This window comes from Petaurus breviceps, unplaced genomic scaffold (assembly GCF_028583685.1).
Source record: "Petaurus breviceps papuanus isolate PSGF00001 unplaced genomic scaffold, PetGlider_PUasm1.0 91133, whole genome shotgun sequence".
Classification (NCBI taxonomy): domain Eukaryota; kingdom Metazoa; phylum Chordata; class Mammalia; order Diprotodontia; family Petauridae; genus Petaurus; species Petaurus breviceps.
In genome coordinates, this window is record NW_027187419.1 from 96,913,395 (window position 1) to 96,936,394 (window position 23,000).

A 23,000-nucleotide genomic window follows, 5' to 3' on the forward strand; every position below is an offset into this window, starting at 1 on the left:
AAACTTTGGCCAAAATTACTTGGAGACTCCAGCATTACCAGACCAGGGCTCCAGAAAACGAAAGCCGAAATGTGTAGGGGAAGAGCAGGATTCAAGTTATCAGGACTGATATCCCAGCAGTGCAGTTATAGCTGCTGAAAATTAGAGGCTAAGCTGTTCTGAATCCACTTCTCATTATCATTCATGATGGCCTAGAACAGATACGTTCTCTAGGAGCTTGGCTTGAAGGAAGGAAGAACTCCTACTTCCCAGAAGAGATCTCTGTGCTTCCGGTGGGGCATCTTCCCATTTGCCTTCCTCTTCCTTTTCTCTCCTCTTTCCCTTTGTTCCACGGGCAAATAGAAATATGCTGTCTTGGTTTAGAGGAAAGTGGATGCAACAAAAATTCTGCAACTGACTTTTTGCTGTTTGTTCATTTCTATCCTTTATTTTGACCTTTTCACAATGATAAAGTAGAAAAGTTAAAGCCTTCTGTATTTTCTCAAGTTTTGGATGGATCTTTGTAATGTTAATGGGTTTTAAGATCTTCTCCAGCCCATTAATAGGCCTCAGTTGAGCCCATTAAGGGAAGCTTGCTTAGGTGAGGCTTGCTCTTAGGAAGGCTTTCACACCTTTTGCTAATTTGTAATTAGACACTGAGTCTGAGGATTATAATGCCTTCTGGCTCTGAGAAGTGTATGTACTCTCACTTGGTAGTTTGCTTTGGGAGCTCACTTATGAGAAGAATCTTCTGAGATTCCCTGGTCAGGATTCTGAGTGGGCCTATGTTCAGAGCTCCCTGCCCGTTCATATGTAAAGACCCTCTAGATCCAGGGATGTATGTAAAATATAGAGTTGATTCAGGCAGTCAGAGCCCAGTCTGTTGGTCTTTATTTCTCTTCTTATATTTTCTCTGTTTGCATTCTCTCTAAAGTTCAGGGTGCTGACTTTTCCCCTGAACTAGTCAATGTAATGAGAAAAGATGTTGACCCCTTGAACAGCTATCTTTCCTAGTAAAGCAGATCTAAGAACCTGTGCTAGCAGCCATCCTGGGTAGGCCAGTGTGGTTGTTGCTACAGTCTTCTTTTTTTACTTCTGGATTTTCAAAATTCCTGTAGTTTGGGCCAATCTGATGAGTACTTTAGGAAGCAGGGCAAATGAAGACAACATGGGGGTGTAATACACACATGGATCAGTGAACTGTACAAAAAGGAATTATTTTTTCACAGACTAACCCTACACACTTGACTTGCACCTGTGTACTGTTGGTTATGTGGGATCTGAGTAAGTGTGGGAATTAATAGCTACAATTCCATCTCAGTGTTGGAAAAATAACCCCAGAGTAGATACCCTACTGCCTCACCTTCAGGATTATGTTTTCTTGTTTTTCTTGTCCTAGGAATAGCCTGAATGATCAAAGGCTCAGTTGCTAGAATAATAATTATTCTTGCATCTGTTTCCTGAAATTTTAAGTGCTCCAAATTCTCACACAAATGAAAAATAAAAATTCCTTTGAAGTGGGGCAAGAGCGATATGCCCTAGAATTGGATGCTTTAGTAAGTGCCTTCCCCCCAAGTGCTTTCTTAATCCCTAAAATGCATTTCTTTCATATTCTTTTCCAGACACCCTGGCTGTGGAACACAAAGCAGTGCTGGTACAATTATCCATATCAGGTAGGAGAACTTGCTTTCCTCCTTAATAGATTATGATGCCCCAAATTCATTGCATTTTCTCTCTAGCCCTCCTCAGGATGATTAACTGTTTGGCTCTTTGGTGCCCTCTGTTGGCTGATATTAGAAAGCAGCCATGGTTTGGGAAAAGTGTTCTGGGTATGTGTGTGTCTGTATATAAAGGGTAAGTCGAGCAGGTACACATTCAAGGGTGGGTACAGTTCTCTATCAATTAAACAGGTGGGGCTAGCTATTTTTAATTACTAGAAGAAGCCTGAGGGTTTGATAACAGCACTGGCGCATATGAAAGATCAAGTGCAGAATTTTAGGGTAGCAAGCTGTTAGTCACCTATTGTGGTTTAAGAAGACTTTAGAAATGTAAATGAAGCATTCCTTCCTTAAGGGTGGAAGTATGGAATCAGCCAATTATATGAGAAACTCATTCATGCAACTAAAAGCTGTTTGAATGGAGACTAAAATCACCGCATTGGAAGAAATTTTTCAGATCCTTGTATTCTGAAGTTTCTTTGCATCTATCCACTAATTCAGTAAAATTACTATTAGTTTTTGGTACTATATCAATCTAGATTTGAATATCAAACTCTGAGAATTTGATAGCCATCTGATAGAGAATTAAATTACATTGGGAACTAATTGCTCTCTGCAAAATAGCCACATTTCTGAGTCCCAAGTGCTTTCTTTTAATATGTTTTATTGTGTTTTAAAGTTTTTCTTCTGCTCTGTAGTTATATGCTAAATTTTAGTCTCTTCAAAGAGTAAAAATCTTGTTTTTGTTGTCACTTGAAGTTTTGTAGAAACTTCAGTACTCTTTTGACATGATAGCATTTCTAATAGGCCACATGTTAAGACAGATTCTACCATATGATCCAAATGAAAGAGAACATGTGCTTTGTGAAATGGCATAACATCTAATTTTTAAAAAACCAAAAATTTCCCATACTCAATCCTATAACATCCCCTAGCTTTATAGATGGAATTGATATGTTGCCCATTACTGAAAAAAATGAGTAGTCAACAGCAGTGGCCCAGAATGTGTTGACAGATCTTGCTTCACACAGCACCAGAGAATCAGTGTGAGAGATTGAGTGTTTGATAGACCCAAGATTGTACAATGAACATCGGCTAAGTCATTGTCAAGGAGAAGAGTAACACGCATGGGAACTTGCATCATTATTGTGCTTTCTACTGATAAGAAACTGTGTACTACACAGACATGAATTATTCAATACACAATTGCAGAAAGCTTGTAGAAAATTGCAATTATATAGGGAAAAATTGGTCATCTTAGAAGAATGCAGTACGCTAATTAGAAATTAACTGCTTTTTTCGGTACAAAGAGTATTAACAAATAATCATTCTGCAAAAGGAAGGTGCGATGATACATGTAATGTTAGTTGCACGTGTAGTTAGTTCTTTATTCACATACACATATTGCAGTTCAAGTTCTAGGAGAGTAATGTCTTTAAAAGATGAAGTTTTCCCATAGTATTGATTCACACTCTAAATAACTGATATATTAATAAAATACTAAATAGGTGGTAAGTGAAAGGCAATAGTGACCTTTTTTCCATTGTACTAAAGGTATGCTATCATGTGAAAATATAGATCTTGTTCTATTTTACAAATATATATATAGTTGTAAAAATAGTAATATATTTTTAATAACCTCTAGTTAATTTAATGAATTTTATAAACAAAATTGAAACTTTTAAGAAATTTCTGTCAGGGCAGGGGTAAGGTCTTGTTTTCAAAGAATATAATTTTAATGTTGAAGGACTAATTAAAAGAACACTATATTTATATAATATCTAAAAATGTACCTCAAAACATCCCTATATTGCAACTGTTATTATTATCCCAAATTTGCACATGAAGACATCAAGACTAGCCTCAACAGTATGGGATATAGATGGCAAGGACTTACAATCTCTTCTCTCTCTTTGGTCTGGCTTACTCATACCAACCTGAATTCATTCTAGATCTAGTGTTCCCAGAGTTAGGACACAAATGTTGCTACAATTCACTACTATGCTTTAGGGTTCTATGGGGTGGGGTTTTAGGATAACTATGTTGTGTGTAAGTGGGGGGGGTATAATTCTCACTACTGTGAGTCCTGAGCCCCCACCACTGTATGACCAATTTAATACAATTAGTCACCATAATACCAGTAACTCTTATACATAAAACATTTACTAAGTGATAAGTTTAAATAAACAACAATAATCACAACATTTATTCAATAGAAAGCAAGGGTAGGGATAATCATAATTCATCCATAAACTTGGATCACAGTCTTCCAACAATGCACATAATATCAATGGAGGACAATAGGTACACATAGACACCTAGCAGGGAGCCACATGAGTGAGGAGCCCCATGTGCCAGGGATGACACAATTCTAGACTTCAGTCCTTCATGTCCTTCAGGACACCACATGAAACTACTCCTCTACTAGCTGTTTCCCTTCTGGTCCTTACTGTTCTCCTACTGGGCAAAGCTATTCCTCTTTTGCCCTCGTCAATGAAATGATGACAAGCTATTTTCACTCACAACCACCTTTATGAGGGCACTTAAAAAAGTATTACTCTCTTTCACTGAGAAACAGTATTGTTAAGTCAGGGAACTGCCAAGCTTCTTAGATCTCTCCACTTTGTCCAGGTAGCTCTAAGTCCTTTATCACAGCAAAACATTCTATTTCTCCCTCAAACCAGAGAGAACAGGAGAGGGCAACACAGGTACCCCCCTGAGAGGATTCTCTTATCTCACCCTCTAGGCCTAAAAACTGACAATCCCCAATAGTTCTTTATACAATAGATGGTTTATATATCTCTCTTCCAACAAGCTTCTAGCTAGCAGCTGTTTCAGTCTTTCTCTAGTCAGTCAGCAAAACAATGCATCACTTCCAGCTAGAAGATTCCCAGCAAAGCAGATGAAAGCCTTCTGTCTTCTATCCTTCATCTTCTTGTGATTCCTATTCCATTCAACTCTTTCTTCTGTCTTTTCCTATAGCTTCTTAATGGTCTCTAACAGCTTGAATAAGACCTTTCTGGTATTCAGTGTTTCATATTTACTTTAGGGGACAAAATTCAGGAAACTTGTCTCTCTGTCAGATGTGAACTCCCATCAGTCATTATATAATCTTTCCATAGTCCCCAAACAACTGTTTGATTTATAATGTCAGTTATAACCTTTAAACTTCTAAAAACAGTCAGGCAAATGAGTTGATGGATCATACAGCAGCTACCATTATCTCAGTCATTTTCTGCCTTAGAACAGAGCCTCTCAGTATATTCATTTGATTGGCAGTTCTCTATCTGGTATCAGAGCAACATGTGCCTTCCTCAAACTTTTATCAATGAGATACTGTTTCTTTGTAAGTTGATTTTTTATCATTTTCCATATGAATTTTTTTCTCTTCCTTTAAGCAAGTAAACTGTTCACATACAAAATGGGCAGTTCTTTACATTAAGATGAAAGTATTTAACAGGCTTCCATAATCTGTCATCAGATAGTCAAACAACAAACATTAGTTACCTACTCAATGCCAGGAACTTTGCAAATTTGTTTTCTTCAGGTTTTTCAGCATTTATTAGATGCTAACAAACATTCTCTATTGCCACCAGTCATTAATCAGGGAACACAGAAATTTTCACCATGGGTCAAACCCAACTATTCTGTTACCAATGGCTTCCATGAGGGATGTGTTATGACAGGGTACCATTATTCCTCCAGAAATTAACTTTAAATCTGGTAGTTTAACATGTTACTGCTTGTCTTAATAGGTTTTTATAGGTATTGTCACTCATAAATGTGTCCAAACTTAAAAATCCATTTATTTAAAAACCCATTAATTTCTTGGCAGTGGTATTTCTTGGGGGTAATGAGTTCCATATACTTATTTCACAGAGGATAAATTTATACTTTTAAATTTTTTTTCTTAAAACATTCTCACTCAAGTTCTAACAAGATTTAGTCAATGTTAATTTTATCCACAGTATACATAATTTCAGAAACTTCCATCCTGTTTCCTCTTAATCTTTCTAGGTGAAGAACTGCAATGTCATAGAACCTTTTCTTTTCTTTTTTTTTTTAGGCAATCTAGGTGAAATTATTTTCCCAAATCACACAGTTAGTGTCTGAGGTTAGATTTGAATTCAAGTCCTCCTGACTCTAGGACTGGTGCTCTATTGGCTGTGCCACCTACCTACCCAGTCATAGAATCTTAATGTTGCATATGACACTAAAGGTTGGCCAGTTTAGCTGCTTATTCTATTATAACATCCTTGGCAAATAACAGTAACACTAGATAAATAATAAATATTGACTTATATAGAAGTTCAGGTTTGGCAAAACATTTTACATACATGACCTCATTTGAAGCCCACAACAACCCTGGTGTGCATTACAGTTGTTATTATTCCCATTTTACATATAAAGAAGCTGATTCTGAGCAAGTTTAAGTGACCTATGCATGGTTGCACAACGAGTAAGTATCATAGATGGAATTTGAACTCATGGCTTTATGACTCCGAGTCTCTATGTCCAATCTGGGTAGTCATCTAAACTCTACTTGAGCACTTTTGGTAAAAGAGAAACTCATTGCCTCAAGAGGCAACCTTTTGCATTGTTAAGCAGATGTAATTGTGAGAATATTCTTCCTTATTTTGAGTTATCTGCCCTATTGCCCATTAGTCTTAGCTCTACTCTTTGTAGCTATGCAGAATAATTTATTTGAAGGAAGTAATTATATTCCTCTTCCCTTCCCTTTGTCCTCTCTCGTCTCCGCACATATAGCTCTTTTCCAGGCTAAATATCTCAGATTCCCTTGATTGTGATATGATTCTAAATCCCTTCACCATCCTGGTGACTCTTTTCTGGATATCCTCCCACTGCTCAACAACCATATTAACTTAATGTCCACTGACACCTGAACACAAGACTTTAGATGAAGTTGGACCAGTGCAGAGTATTAAGGAATTATTCTCTCTCTTATTCTGAGCACCATATTTCTCTTAGGATGATAGGATTTAGAACTGGAAGGAATCTTCAGTTCTCAGGCAAAAGAGTCACCAGCCACCACTATTTATCTCTCTCCTAGGACTAGAAATGTGTTTGCTGGAATCTTTTAGTGCCTCTCGATCTTATTTACTCTTTTGTAGTGCATGAACCACTAATGCTCCCTAGCAGATCTGAATTTATCTCTATTAAAAAGAGTTCCAGTGGTCCAAACCTTTTTTCTCTATATGTTATATTTCTCAATTTAGATGGTTATTGACCTGGATCTTAATTTCCCTTGGCTATCTCAAGAATCTTTCTTCTAGATTTCCTTTAGGTATTGTTTCTTCATCCTGTCTAGGAAGTCTACCTTTTACTAAAGGAGATGTGCTTCTCCAGTCCTGTTCAACTTCTCCTAAAGCAGGAGAATTAGTTTGAATTTATAACACATTGAGCTGATGAGTCCTGTAGCAGGAATATAGCACAAAACAAACCCACATGAATAGTTCTCTTGGTTTTCATACCTCCTGCTCTTCAAATAAAACTGTAGTCTTTTGTGGTTCCCATTTAAAACTCATTCTAAAGTGCCATAGCAAACTTCCTGGTTTTTTCACCTACTTATCTACTTCTCTCTTTTTCTTTTGTAGTCCCTATTCACCTGCTCCAGTTTGGGCAGTTAGAACTATTTTGCTTAACTGGGCACCAGTCTGACCTTCCAACGTTTTAAACAATTACCAGGCATAACCACCATATGAGCAGAGACCCTTGCTTAAAATGTTCAGACATCTTCTCTCTCTCCCTCCCTCCCTCCTCCTTCTCCTCCTTTTCCTTTCTCCCCCCCTCTCTCCCTCCCTCCTTTCCTTCCTCTCCCCCCTGCACTGGTAATTTTCTTATACATTTTTTTTCCTTTTTGGAAGGCAGTTGGGGTTAAGTGACTTGCCCAAGGTCACACGGCTAGTTTTTGTGTTAAATGTCTGAGACCAGATTTGAACTCAGGACCCCCTGACTCCAGGGCTGGTGTTCTATTCACTGTGCCACCTAGCTGCCCTGCACTGGTCATTTTCTTGATGATTCCAAGCTCTTGGCTACTTGATTGTTAGGGTCCCAGTCTATTAGAATAGTTTCTCCATTATTCTGATTATTTAAGTTAATGTTTTTAAGCATCCATTTAATCTTGACAGTATGCTAAATAATTTGTTCTATCACATCAAAGTTTAATGATGAGTTGAGATGATTCTAACTCTTGAGAGGCAGCTAGGTAGTACAATGAGTAGATTATTGGTTCTGGAGTCAGGAAGATCTGTATTCAAATCTAGCCTCAGACATTAACTATGTGACCCTGGAAAAGTCACTTAACCTCTATTTACCACCATTTCTCTGGATTATTTGGGAGGATCAAATGCAATAGTATTTTTAAAACACTTAGCACAGTGCCTGGAACATCGTAAGTGCATAATGAATGCATGTTCCCTTTTCCTCTTTTTCTCTTGAGCCTAACTAAGCAGTAAACTTTTAACCTAATATTGGGGACAAAAAGACACTTATTCCCCTTATTCTTGCAAACTAAAAGCCCACATAAGTCATAGAGTTTTATTTTTCTTCCCTGTTTTAAGATATGCTTGTGGTTTTCAAGTGCTCTAAAAAATCCCAGAGTTATTGTTTAGACTTTTTTAAAACCTTAAATGTTTCTACTAAGACTGATGAAAAACTAACCACCAAGTGTTCATATTATCTGAAAACTTGTGGGTGAAAAGGTACAGCTCTGTCAGTGATATCAAACTATGCACTAGAGCCACTCTTCCAAATGTCATTACCTTTATACAGAATGAAACATCAAGCTGCAAGGGCTGTGTAACTTGGCTAAAATAGTGACATTTTTGCCAAATAAAAAGGTCCATATGAACGACTAAACCTTTTCTCTCACCTCTTATTCCCAGCCACTGACGCCCGATCTTCATTACTACTATATCCTGCAGTTGTCCTTCTACTGGTCCTTAATGTTCTCTCAGTTCACTGACATCAGAAGAAAGGTAAGAGCAAGTCATGACCCAGACCAGAAGAGGCCGCGCTTCTGTGACTCTTGGCAATCGCCGTGGGTCAACATGACAAGAATGTGGCACCGTTAGATTTGAAACCCAGACATTTCATTCTGCACTGCACAGAGGGAGGTCCTTGTTACCATTTTGTGATAATATCTTTTTGTTGTCATGGTTCAGCTCTTTCTATAAAGTACCAGTTTTATATTAATTCTTGCCTGTAACATTCATTGTTGTTTATCAGCATGCCAGCCTATTTCCAAAAATGAGAAAGTTTTTCTTCTCCAACCAAATACCTTTAACTCATGTGGAAATAGATAATAATGAATCCTGATAACAGCAATTCCCATTCATTTGATTTTTCTAGCTCAGATATATGGGGAAGGGAACAAACTACTTATTAAATACTTAACTATATGTCAGATACTGTGCTAAGCATTATACAGATATTATCTCATTTGATCCTCATGACAACCTTGGGAGGTAGGTACTATTATCATCCCCATTTTACAGATGGGGAAACAGGCAGGCAAAGATTAAATATATTGGCTAAGGTCACACAGCTATCGTGTTTGAGGATGAATTAGAACTCAGGTCTTTCTGACTCCAGGCCTTCTATCCACCATGCCACTTAGCCGCCTCTATGTATGTGGACAGTTTTCTGGACTCCATAAATATAGAGTACAAAACTTCATCAGCAATTGTTATGGTGGACATGGAGTCAGATTGTTCCAGCCTACATCAGCCTAACATTGCCCCATTCTGTGATTCAAAGGGTAAGATACAGGACTGATGTTAGTCAGACTATGCCAGTGACAAGAGAGAATATGCTGATTTCCAGGATCCCTGGGGTAATGTGATTCATGTGAATGACTCAGATCTTACTGAATTACACCTCCTAAGTCCTTTTAGGCAGGAGTTTTTAATCCCAGAGTATCCATGGATAGATTTCAACGGGTTTATAAAATTGGATGGAGGGGGAAAATTATATCATTATCTTCACTAACCTATAACTGAAACTTAGCATTTCATTCAATTATGTAAAAAAGATTATTATGAGAAAGGATCTATGGGCTTCATCACATGGTGAAAAAGTTTCATGATACAGAAAAAAATTAGAAACACGTGTCTATTTTAAATAAAGGTGGTTCAAATGTGTCCTGGGTAACACAAATGTCTATTGAGTTAGGAACTAGTGTCTTAGTTTAGAACATATTCTGACATTACCACTATTGGGATGGCAGAGCAGTTGATATTCAGGACAGAAAGTTAGTAGCTCTTTCCAAAAGCCATCATGTTGGGACTAGACTAGAACTTTGATTTCTTGATCACCAGTCCTGTGATAATCACCCATTGTACTAGGCATTAGGAAGACTTTACCCATCTTCATGTCAAGCTTACCATTGGAAGAGGCAGACCTTCCATGACTGCTTGAAGCCTTTATACTGTTTCATCTAATTAGGAGCACGGATGGATGGAAAAGAGCCACCAAGAGCCCAGGAATGGCATTAAAATATTCTTGGCCACAGGGAATTGAGCCATGGCTACTAAAATGCTGGTATGGAAAAAATGACCAACCCCTGACACACAGCTGTGCTTTTCTTAATGCATTTGTCATAGCTTCCCCACCCCCCATTCCCCCCATGCCAACAGTGTTTTAAATATTCTTTATTTTAATGCATTAGAAGATCTGTCCTTTTGTCAGTGGCAGCACTACCATCATCAATGCTTGTTGCAATCCCTGTATGCATCAGTAGAAGGGCTTTTAAAAAGAAAATCACCCGTGGGCAATCTTCTATGTAGGGAAGAGCCTCTGCTCTTAAAAACAGATGCAGTCTGTGGCCAGGCCCAGACTCTGAGCATTACCAGTTTGTTAGAAACTGCTAGAGAACTTCTTTTCTCCTGACATAGACTTTAAGAACCCAGGAAGACCTCCATGCAATCACAAGGCCCTGAGTTTAGAATTTAATAGGAATTCTAATATTCTGAGGTCATTGTCAATTTCTTTACGAGACATATCCATGATGCTAATAAGGAAGTACAACTGATTAATGTGAAGGAAAGGGTTTAACAAGTTATAGATGTAACAACCAATAAACTGAATGCAGGAAATATTCATAAAGACAATGAAACTATAACATTTGCAGAGTTGCCACTGTGCCTTGAAAAGGGTAATGCTAATGGCCTAGAAATTGAGGGGGTGTGTGTGTGCGTGTGCATATGTGTGTGTGGTGTGTGTGTGTGCGTGCATGCACGTGTGTGTGTGTGTCTACCTAGTCAAAACCACAGTGGGCTGGTTTCAGTTGAAGGTTACTTGGATCATGATTTTTGGCATCTTCTCCTTTCATTATCAGCAAGAGCAAATATATGTCCGTGACTCATCTGGCTTATTGCTGTTTCTTTTATGAAAATAGGATTTCAACCACTACCAAGCCTGCTCATTATCCCGCGTAGCTTTTAATCACCAAGGACTTTATTTTGACTGTTTTCATTATTGAGCTATAACTATTGTTTTCTCCTCCCTGCATCTTTCTGTGGGTGTCTCCACTCCTCACTGATTCCTTACTCATTGTTCCAGTGACCAAATGACCTGCTGTTCAAGCAATCAGAAGATGTATGGTGTATTTATACTGCCAGAAATACTCCTCAGCTCCTATATTGGAACCTCTAACTAAAACCTCTAAAAAGCAACATAACAGCCTGTTGCCTAATTGTGAAAACAAGATGTTTGAAGACACCCATTGGCAATATGAAATAGAAGCCAACCTCTGAAAGTCTATTAACAGGGAAGTTAATAGAAGGGTAATCAGAATATTTCTTTAGCTCCCCTATGAAGTGGCAGTGAACTAGATTGGCAGATTTCACACTAATACCAGGACTCTACAAACACAGGCTCCTACATGTACAGCCTAGACTATCGGGATATATTTATTTCTTAAATGTGATCATCAGTAGACATTTGGATATCACTTTCCAGGGCTTGGATTTAGGTTCTTAACTTCCTACAAAAGACATCTTTAATTTTCAAAAAATCTCTTTCTTTTGGAGATGTTTTTCCCTCTACTTTGGCTCTGTTGTCTTTAAAATATCATTTTTATGTCTTTAAAATATCATATTTAAAAAATTCCCATGTTAGACCCAAACTCCATAAATGAAGGACCAACTTTTTTTTTTAACATTAGCATATGCCATGGCATAATATAACTGCTTTATTCCTCTTTGTCTTAGTGCTTCATGTGTAGAGATGAGAATTGCTTCCCAAAGGGAAGTCAATAGCCAGCATGAAGCCATTTTGGCTGAAGACTCTAATCTAAATAATCCAATAAGTAGAACAACAGTGTCTAAAACCTTTTGAGTTGTTTTTTGAAATAAAAAAATCAAAATTTCTTTTTGAAGTAACAGGTGGGGATATATTTTATAATTTTTTTTCCTTTTTTAAGACAATTTTTTTTTAATTGTGTCCTCTCATACCTCTTCACAATGCAAATGTCTTCTGTGCCTCTGAGTTTTCAAAAAAGGCGCTAATGAATATTACAATGTTGGAGCTCTGAACAGCTTGCTTGTGTCTAAACCTTGCACCCTTTTAGCTAAACTGCTGTTTGGCTAGAAGGCCTGGGCATACGGCCAGTGAATTCTGGACATTTTCAGAGTACTTCACAGCAGATTGCATGTGGCAGAGTTCCAGGGCTCAGCTGGTAAAGTCAACTTGTTGTACTTTTTTTTTGTTTTTAACCCAAAAGAAACACTAAATCTCATGAGAAATTCTTATGGAGTTTCATTCCTCATAATAGGGAGTGCAGAAACATTATGGTTAAGGTAGGCCAACCATTTCTTAAAAACTTGATATGCCATCTGTGGCTAAATAGTGTAATGGGATGGCAACATTTCTTATTTGTCAGCTCTAGCGCGACCATTTGCAACCCTTCCTCTGATGTAACCTAGATGTCTTATCTTTCCTGCTTTGATGAGCTTTCCACCAGCGGGTCATAGAAAATGCCTTTATTTCTTTAAGTTTCACCTTTCTGATGGACAAACAACAATAACATTTCTTTGGGTATTCTTCAGGGGGATGGAATATTCAACAAGCTCTCTGCTTCTATATTTTATATTCATTCTTTTTGTCAGAATGAAGTCATATTAAATTATTTCTGATGATCTACATGGAAAAATTTCAATTTCAATACAGACAACTGACCCCTATTACAAAGAATAAAGTGACTTTATTACCTTTCTGTTTCATGGTTGTTGTAGCATTTCACCTTTCTCAAGTTCTTGCTGAGGCACAGAATCCTGACTGGCATAATAATAAAAATAGGTAGCATTAATGTAATATGATAAAGTGTTACATTACTTAAATATGGTGTTTGCAAAGCATTTTACCTCTGTCTCTTTTTTTTTTACTCTCATAGCAACCCTGTGAGGTAGGTGTTATTATTTTCATTCTCAATCCACACATAAAGAAACTGAAACTCAGAGATTTACTACATCTAGTAAGTGTCAGAGTCAGAATTTGAACTCTGGTCTTCCTGACTCCAAAGCTAGCTCTCTTATCTGTTACACCAAGCTGTGACTGATTCGTGTCCCATTCTTCTGTCATTATTTCTCATGAAAACAAGCATGGAGAAAGAAACAATTCTTTTTATAATGTTTACATCTGTGAAAAGCAGGGTCCCAATATAATTTAGAACTAATGTTTCCAGGTAGGTAGTTGGACAATAGGACTATTTTTTTTTTCTTCAGTAAGAGGCCTGTGTTTTATTGGAGAATTTTATAGGGTTTTGTTCAAAGGCTAACTTAACCAATAGTTTACATGTGCAGTAACAGATTAGGTATGGTGCCAAAATACTACCATATAAGTGTCTTTATGAGGAGATAACTCATCAGTGCACAGCCCCCCGAGGAATGTAGCTTGGTGAAAGCAGCCCCAAGAGTAGCTTACTGTTTCTCGTTCTGAGGAAAATGGCAGTGTCAGGCTGTGGAATTCTCCTCATGCCAATATCTATGGGCTACAACACTGAAGGGGGACCTGTTTTCCTGGATACCAGTTACTTCTAAGCTTGTTGGGTCGTGGGACTTAATTGAAAGGGAATATGTTCCATATTTCCTGAAGAGGTTCTCTTTTGTATTCGACTGATTTAAAGTGAGACAATTTTCCAATTTCCTCAGAGGATTCTTGACACTCAAAGTATTTTGTGGGGTAAAAAAAAAGACTCCTAGAAAAACTGGGTTTTTAGAATGTTTAGAACTGCCCAGTCTAAATCTGCAGGTACAGGCCAGACCTAAAAGTGCAAACTCAGGCTCCAATGGTTTCCTGGATGTGGGTATGTTTGAGTGAGGGAGATAAAGAAGGAAGCAGGTGTTTAATTATAATATTCTGTATATTCAATATAGGGGCCTTGGCCATCTCAAATATTCAGTTTAGCTAGAACCCATATTTTCCCTGTTGTTCTAAGAAAGACATATACAACAAACATGAACCAACAGATATTTCTTGATTTCATTTGAGTCATTTCCATGTAGTTTTTTTATGGAATCATAAATGAAAATTTGAGCTTAAGATTTCATTGAATTTGTTTAAATAAAAGAGGTTAGTCTAATTTCATATAATGTGACCTTGCTTGAATCAATAATGATAATACCTGACCTTACTATGTGCTAGGTACTGTGCTAAGTACTTTAGGATTAATCTCATTTGATCCTCATAATAACCCTGGGAGGTAGGTGTTACTATTATCCCCGTTTTACAGATGAGGAATTGAGACAAACAGACTTTAAGTGACTTGCCCAGGGATACACAGCTAGCAGATGTCTGAGGTCAGATTTGAACTTGGGTATTCCTGACTATAGGCCCAGCACTCTATGCACTGCCCCCACCCAGCCAGTGTGAACCAAAAAGATCTCCACAAAGTCCAAATTCTATGCTTCCTCATGGCTTGGAGGTGATCTTCATTTCTTAAAGGCTACGATACTAACACAGAGTCTCTACCATGTAGAAACACTTTGAGTATTCTCCCAGGTTATGATATTTAAGGGTCAGCAAAACTATTATGGAGCATCCCAACACAAGTGGGTAAGTCACCAGATGGTGAATTTCTTGGTCACAGCAACCATAAGATAAAGAAAAAAAATTGTAAGTGGTTCTTAGTCCTGTGTGCTCCTCTTACCATATAGTGATGGTTATGGAGTAGTGAAAATGAGTGAAGGGAGAAGAGTGCTAAGAATCACACTATTATTAACCCCTAAGGATTAATTTGGGGCAGCTAGGTTCCTGGTGCAGTGGATAGAGCACTGGGCTCAGAATCAGAAAGACTCATCTTCCTAAGTTCAAACCTAGCCTCATGGGGCGGCCAGGTAGCACAGCGAGTAAGAACACCAGCTCCAGTGTTGAGAAGACCTGGAGATTGAATCCCGGGCTCAGACACTTAGCACCCACCCAGAAATGGGTGTAAGTAACCCTGGGCGTGTAACCTTGAGCAAGTTACTTAACCCCAATTGCTTAGGGGCAGACAGGTGGCTCAGCGAGTAAGAGCACCGGCTCCAGTGTCGGGATGACCTGGATCAAATCCCGGGCTCAGATACTCAGCACCACACCCAGAAATAACTGGCCATGTAACCTTGAGCAAGTTACTTAACCCCGATTGCTTAGAAAAAAAAAAAAAAACCTAGCCTCAGACATTTACTTAGCTGTGTGACCCTGGGCAAATCACTTAACCCTATTTGCCTCAGTTTCCTCATCTGTGAAAATGAGCTGGAGAAGGAAATGGCAAACCCCTCCAGTAGCTTTTCCAAGAAAACCCTAAAAATGAGGTCACAAAGAATTGAACATGATTGAAACAAATTGAACAACAAAAGAATTAAGTATGACTACTCAGTGAGAAATCTTTGTCTGATGACAAATGCATTGTCATACTGTTGGCAGAACTAAACCACATCAACATTGATATCATTATGATGAAGAAAATTTAAAAAAAAAACCAGTAAGTTAGAGCATAAATGGAAGAATGGCCCACAGGTTTTCCTTAGGAGGGCAAAGTTGTTGGTAGAGCTAGTTTCATCACTCCTCCCACCGGTAACAAGAAACAGTTTCATTGAATACTTGATCATTTATGTACTTATGATGAAAATAAGCAAAAAGAGTGTCAGGAAGATAACTGAAGATCAAATAAATAAGATTAAATAAATGACTTACAAGTGCTTCTACAGTAAGGGAGACTGGGTATTTGAGCTGTTAGAATAGGAAGTCAAGAAGAGTTAATATGCCTATGGGATATATCAGAGCCTATCCCTCTGAGGCTGTGTCCTCATCTGCCTCTGACGTTCTATGATGCTATAATTCCATGAGTTAAAAATAGGAAGTACAGAAGCAAAACCGCGTGGCTGTGGGGGGTCCTCTTGTAGGATAACACTACTGGCATTTTTCTTATTCTTAGCCAACAGGGCTAACACTGTCCATTCAATTATTGATTAATACGAGTACTGTAGTCATATCCCTTCAAAATTATGTTCCTTGCATTGGAACAGACTAATTCTTTTGTTCCTGAGACCCTTTGTGTAATGGTACCTGGTTCTGGGACCTCCCTGAAGTCATAGAAGGTATGCTAGCCCAGTTAAGATAGTGAAGTCTAACTCTTGCTATGGTAGAAAGACTAACTCCTAGGAAGAGAGACAGAGGGATACAGTGATAAGAGGAAATGGGGAAAAAAGGATCCTGACTGAAGAATGTGGTTACTAAACTATACTTCTACATCAGGGGGTAGATGTGTAGTATAATGAGAAAATGGGAAGTATGTTATTACTATCCTCGTGCCTCAGGATACAACAAAAACTTACTTCAGTTTATATCTGAAGGAATCCTTATAGAAGTAAAAACTATTAGCTTTCAAAACTATAATTTCATTAGGGCAAGTAATGATTTGAAAAACTCTAGCTGACAAAGATACTCTTTCCTCTGAAAAGAAAAAAAAGATGTGGGTTGATGGTATGGGTTTAGGGGCACTTTGCTGTATTATGGATTTTGCTTCTAACTGAACTGTAAAACTAAGATTTTGACTGCCTGTTGTCAAATAAAATCCTACAGCAATTTTTTTTTTCAGCAGGAGTCATGGCAATGACGACTGTGTCTTGGACCATCTCTAATTAGATTCTGACTTCTGTCATATTTCCCTTGTGGTTTCAACTGGAAGGTTTTGTCTGGTGCTGTAGATTAACTGAGTACCTAGGCAGATTTGCAATAGCTATCTTTGTCTTCAGAAGTGGGCATAAACCTTTTATTCTCTATGTCATTGTTTCTTGACAGGAATTGCTGAACATGCCCCAAGAATGCTAAGTGCTATTATAATTATAAGTGCTCATAAAACCACTTCTGTCATAATTATTAAAACTATTAAATACCTATGTACACATGACAACATCATGCTAGGTGCTATAAAAACCATATACAAAAGCCTTTCCCTGAACCGTAGGAGCGTATAATTTAAAACATTACAGAATGACACAGAACTATGAAGGACAACTGACAATGAACAGTACTACGTGAATAGAGGGAAGGAAAGAGAATAAGTATATATTAAGGACCTTCTATGGCCAGGCACCATGCTAAATGCTTTACAAATATCTCATTTGATCCTCACAACCTTCCTCCTGGGAAGTGACTTGCCCAGGGTCACACAGCCAGAAAGTGTCAAAGGTCAGATTTAAACACAGGTCTTCCTGACTCCAGGTCTACTGCTCTTATCTGCTGCACCCCTAGCTAAATAACTAAGCTGTTAATATTATTTGAAAGCAAAATACATTTTGTGGGTCATTAAGTGAAGGAAGACCCAAGGTAATTTCCTGATATAGGAATCCCTATGCTCTAACAACTAGTATTCTCTGTAATAACAATTAGTATTCTCAGTAATAATGTTCTAAGTTCTCAATTAGTATTCATTAAACTTCAGTGGCTACTAATTACACCAAGCATTACATATATACTTTTCTATTTGGGACATAAAGTCCTTCACAACTGGGCTATAGCCAACCTTTCTAGCCTTATTTTACATTACTCCCTTTCATATTCTTAAGGTTCTGCTGAAATGGCCTCCTTGAGTTTCTCTTTTTTCTGTGCTTTTCCACAATCTGTTCTCCCTGCCTGAAATGCACTGCCCCCTCACCTTTGCCTCTTCTAGTAGAACCCCTAATTTCCTTTAAAATTTAACTCAGGTACTTCCTTCTACATTGAAACCTTTTGTAATTTGTGTAACTACTAGTGGCTCCCCTTCCTCCCCATTTAAAAATTATCTTGTATTTATTTTATGTATGCATACATACATTTTGTCTTCCCTGGAAAAGAAAAACCACGAACTCCTGAAAGACAGAGATTATAATTTCTGTCTTTGTATCCTAATCCTGGCACAAAATAGCTGCTTAATAAATACTAACTGATGGAATAATTGGTGGTATAAAAATAGATTTGACAATTCTTGAAAACGGTTATCTGTTGTCCAACTAAAATTTTCTTTCACAGTATCATTTTCTATAGCACTAAAATCAATTAAAAATTAAATACTAAGCAAAGAATCCATAGTGAAAAATTTATAGGATCATAATCTGGAAATGGTACCGTAAATGTTTTTATGGGAGAAAAATTAGATAAACATTGCTCATACAGTGAATTTTTATTTCAGTTATATATATTCCCAAGAGCTATAAAGTAATAACATATTTAACAAAATATAAAGTAATGTTGTATCTGTAGAGGTAACACTCACTGGAAAGTTGAAAATAATCCTTCCCTTATAGGATGTCTTGAAGTTTTATAAAGGAGTATGGTGCAGCATGAAGTGTACTGAGAATCAGAAAGCCTGGGTTTAAATCTGGGTTTTTCAACCTGTGTGATCAGTAACAAGGCTCTGAGTCTTATTTTTTTTTCAGCTGTAAAATGATGAGATTGGACCAAAAAGTCACCAAATACTGTCTAGCTCTAAAAATCCAATGATTCTAAGATTGAAATGGTCACCTAAAGTTCTGTTTCATTTAGCAGAGATTTTTAAAATTCCTATAGTGTTTTGGGGTGGCTAGGTGGCTCAGTGAGTAGAGGGGCAGCCCCAGAGTCAGGAGGACCCGAGTTCGGTTCCGGCCTCAGACACTTAGCATCCACACACACACACACACACACACACACACACACACACACACACACACTAGCTGTGTAACCTTGGGCAAGTTACTTAACCCCAATTGCCCTCCAAAAAAAAAAAGCAAAAAAAAAATTTTTCTATAGTGTCCAAGGAACTGTGTTGGGTGCTGAGGTGTGCTAGGAAACTCAGGGAGACAAACCAAGTACTGTGGTGGAAAAAATGACTGACTAGGCACATGCAATTTTTTTTAAAAATCAGTTTACCTAATTTATCAGGATATAGTTGTTGAATATAGAATAGAGATGTAGAGCTGGCTCTCTTTTTCTCCCTGGAGAGGACACTCAGGTTGTGACACATATGACCATTATGGAACAGTCTGCCAGGTCAGAGAAGGTTTCACTCCTCTTTTGCACTGACTCATTTTATATGTCCTAGGGCTATCAGATACTTCCATTTTTCATGAAATAAAGAAACTTTTATACTCTAGCTGCTGCCTGAGAGAAGGCTTTCATCCATAGCATTCTCCAACTCCAATTGGATTAATTTTCCTATCAGTTCTGTAGGTTGGGGACTTGAACTTTGAAATACTATCCACACCAACTTTGAGGGCCTTACCTCTACCTGTTCTCCCTCAGACCTCCATTGTCCCTTGTAACATGTCATGATCATAACCTATCTCATTGGCGTACAAAGATAAAAATGAAAAATGCCTGCTTTAGAAGGAGTACTAACACTGAAGAGTTCATCGATATACTGAACTAATAGAATGTTGCTACTTGATAAAGTGTTTTATATTACCTGCTACTCCCTCCTCTATTACCTCTACCCCTGCCCCCACCACCAAAAAAAAAAAAAACAAACCAGATCAAACTTCAAGGAAGAGAGCTTTAATGGACTGGATTTGGTAGCAAAAGTCATTATTTTATAGATTGATCATCTTCTCCCTGACTCTCACATTGAAGATTTCCAATCCGTATACGTAGCTTTTGCTCCCTTTCCCCCCATCACTCACCGTAGTTGCTTTTCTCTGAATGGTCACCAGGTTCCTCATGCTATGGCTTCCTGAGGAACATCCCCAGAACTGTATGCCTGTTTCTGGTGTTCATGAATCACAATTTCATTAGATTTGTTGAGCATTGAACAGTTCACATAGTGCAGTAATTTATGTTGACTCTTGAAAATCAAAGAGCAGCTCTATTCCTCCAGTAAAAGAATGCCCTGAAAAGTGCAAGTATGCCAGATGTTGCCCTTAGCGCACTGTTTGTTGGCTTAAATTTGTCTTATTCCAGTGTGGTCGATTCTAAACATCCAGTGGTTAAAACTACACTGTCTTGGTATGAAATGGGTTTTTATATGATCCAGAGTAGATAAATTTTAATCCATTTTCCCCAGCTTGGTAAAAACAACTAATAATTTCTTCTTGATATACACATCTTCAAATATGCCAAAACTAGAATGAATAAGTCATTTTCCTTTTCCCTTAAAGCTTATTTATTGATCTTGGGAGATCCTTTTCAACACTGCTATGTTTGTTACAGGATAAATGAATAATGACCACATGAAATATCCTGCCCTGACAGACTAAATCTGTATCTGAGTCCTGATGAAGCAGGAAAAAATTTTTTTTTCATTCTAGTGTGGGAAAGGCTGTGTTTTATTTTGGAAATAGGGAGCAATAGAGTGAGAATTGTGCATAGGGAAGAGTGTTATAGTAAAAAAAAAAGTCAATTTGAGCACTTAAAAATAAAATTGAAAAAAGACCATTGCAAAATTTAAAAAAAACCCTTAATATTAATCTTGAAATAGTTTACTAATTTCTTGAATTTCATCATCAATAAATATATCATTTGAATATGACATATAACTTAATAATTCATAGCCTTATGTCTATTTTTAGAAGTTCAGAGATGAAAAAAATGAAATCCTGAAAAAAGGTATTAAAATCAATTTGAATCGAGGTATAGCTTGAAAGAGGGAATATTAATGGTTTCAACCCTTAGAAGTCAGGTAATTGAGTAGGTGGCTCAGAGGATAGGAGTCAGGAAGATTTATCTTAGTTTAAATCCCATTTCAGACTCTTAACTAGCTGTGTGACCGTGGACAAGTCACTTAACCACACTTAACCCTCAGTTTCCTCATCTATACAATGAGCTGGAAAAGGAAATCTCTCCTTGCCATTTGTATCTTTGTGAAGAGAACCACAAATAGAGTCAAAAAGAGTTGAACATGACTAAAATGACTAAACAGCAACAACAGAATTGAGTAGTACCTGCCAGTACTCACAAACAGGTTGATGTTCCCCAATCTTCTCCTTTTCATTGATTTACAGTTTTGCTATAAATATTTGTTCTAAGATAAATGTAATAAGTGTAGGTATAAGAAAGAATTCTAAATTTGAGGATCTCTGTAGGAAATTATTCTTCTGATATTGTTCCACTGTAGTCTGTGTAGCAGGTCATTTGAATGTAACATACCCAAATAATCATATTTTGTAGATAGTTTAAAAGACTTGTACCCATATGAATTGTTATGAGAGACAGGACATTATATTAGAAGTTTTCCTCATGTTCTTTGATGCTGAGCAACTCTAGTTAACAAATTTCTATCTGCAACCATTTGGTTGGTCTAGAATCTATAAAGTTGTCTTTATTATGCAGTCCTTTTGAGTCTTGGTTTCAATAAATGATCTGTAAAGTTAATAATGTCATGGAGTATTAGAAATGACAATAGACATTAAAAATAACAATCAACTAGAAGTTAGGAGGCCTGATGATATAATCCCAGCTCAGCTACTAACTAATTGTGGCTATTGGAAAATAATTTAGCCTATGAAGTTCTCACTTTCTCCTACTGCCATGTGAAATGTTGGGATAGATTGGAGGTTCTTAACCTAGGCTCTTTGAACTTGTTATTTGAAATATTTTTAAAATTGTATTTCAATATAGTTGTTTTCCTTTGTGATCCTCTGCATTTTATTTTAAGCATTGAAAAAACATCATTCTCCGAAGGGGTCCATAAGTCCCATTAGACTACTGAGGGGGTTCATAACACAAAAAACTTAATTACCTCTGAACTGGATTGTCTTTAAGATCCTTTTCCAGTGTGAAATTACACCATCTAATCTCCTTAAATTTAGCCTGGAATAGAGGTAAACAATCATAGCAAATGAAGAACTCTACTAATTTTAGAAGCTCTTCCCTTTTCCTGTTTTAAATATTTATTTTACATTTGTTAAATATTGGCATTGAATTGGACTAAAAAATTAGAGTATTAATAAGTCAAACCTAATTCAATTGGAAAATTAAAAAGTGAAGGGACAAAAAAGGATAGATTAGAAAATTGTTGACAATGCTATTTTGTCTTTTATATGCCATTGTTCATAAATAAAATGCCTTTCCCCCTCCTCACCAACAATCTATCTCCTTAAAAGAACCATATATTCCCTCAGTAATTTCTTCTAGTGTTTCCAAATTCCCACCATCAGTTGTTTGATTCGAGTCACTACCTTTTCTTAGCTCAGTGGAACTGGGAAATGGGTGGTCACCATCCCTTATATCTTAGTCTTTTAAAAAAAATTTGAAGTCCATGCAGCATAAACATATTGCTCATTGATATTGACGGTGATTGGCAGCAAACTCAATTACAATCGTTATTAGAGTCTTTTATTCCCAAATCTAATGTATCTAGAAGTGACCAACTCATTGTATTATGGGAAAGAAAAAAATATGATCTGCTAGAGTTTTTAAAAATTCCCATGTTTCTGGATGGTTTCAAAGACTCCAAAGTTTTATACTATTACTATGCTTTGCAGAAATGGATTAGAGTTATTTTAAGCTGTGTTGACCCTTTTGCTTCCTGAATTGATTAACGATCTGTTAGAAGCAGGTGGTACAATGGTTAAGAGTACTTGCTCTGGAGGGAGGAAGACATGAGTTCCAATATGGACCCAGACATTTACAGACGTCTTTAACCATACCCTGCATGTTTGTACACACTGATCATTTTTCATGATGTCACCCACCATTGTACTAGAAAGACTGCATCTTCCTATTCTGGTTTTGTAGGATTCAAACTAACAATTTGCTTTAAAACTATAATTTCAATCTGATGCAGTCTTTAACTAAATTAATGTATACAAGAGTTATGGGAGAAATTGGGGGCTGAGTACATGTAAATGTGGA

At 37.2% G+C, this 23,000-nt stretch overlaps 1 protein-coding gene across 2 annotated transcripts in view; it reads left to right on the forward strand.

Moving 5' to 3' along the window:
• The window catches only part of CERS6 (ceramide synthase 6), a 304,360-nt gene that overhangs the window by 205,938 nt on the left and 75,422 nt on the right, over window positions 1-23,000 (forward strand). For both annotated transcript variants that reach the window (XM_069079812.1, XM_069079811.1), the window contains exons 5-6: window positions 1,602-1,652; window positions 8,603-8,695. In XM_069079812.1, coding sequence (XP_068935913.1) covers window positions 1,602-1,652; window positions 8,603-8,695 — 144 coding nt within the window. The remainder of the gene's footprint in view (window positions 1-1,601; window positions 1,653-8,602; window positions 8,696-23,000) is intronic.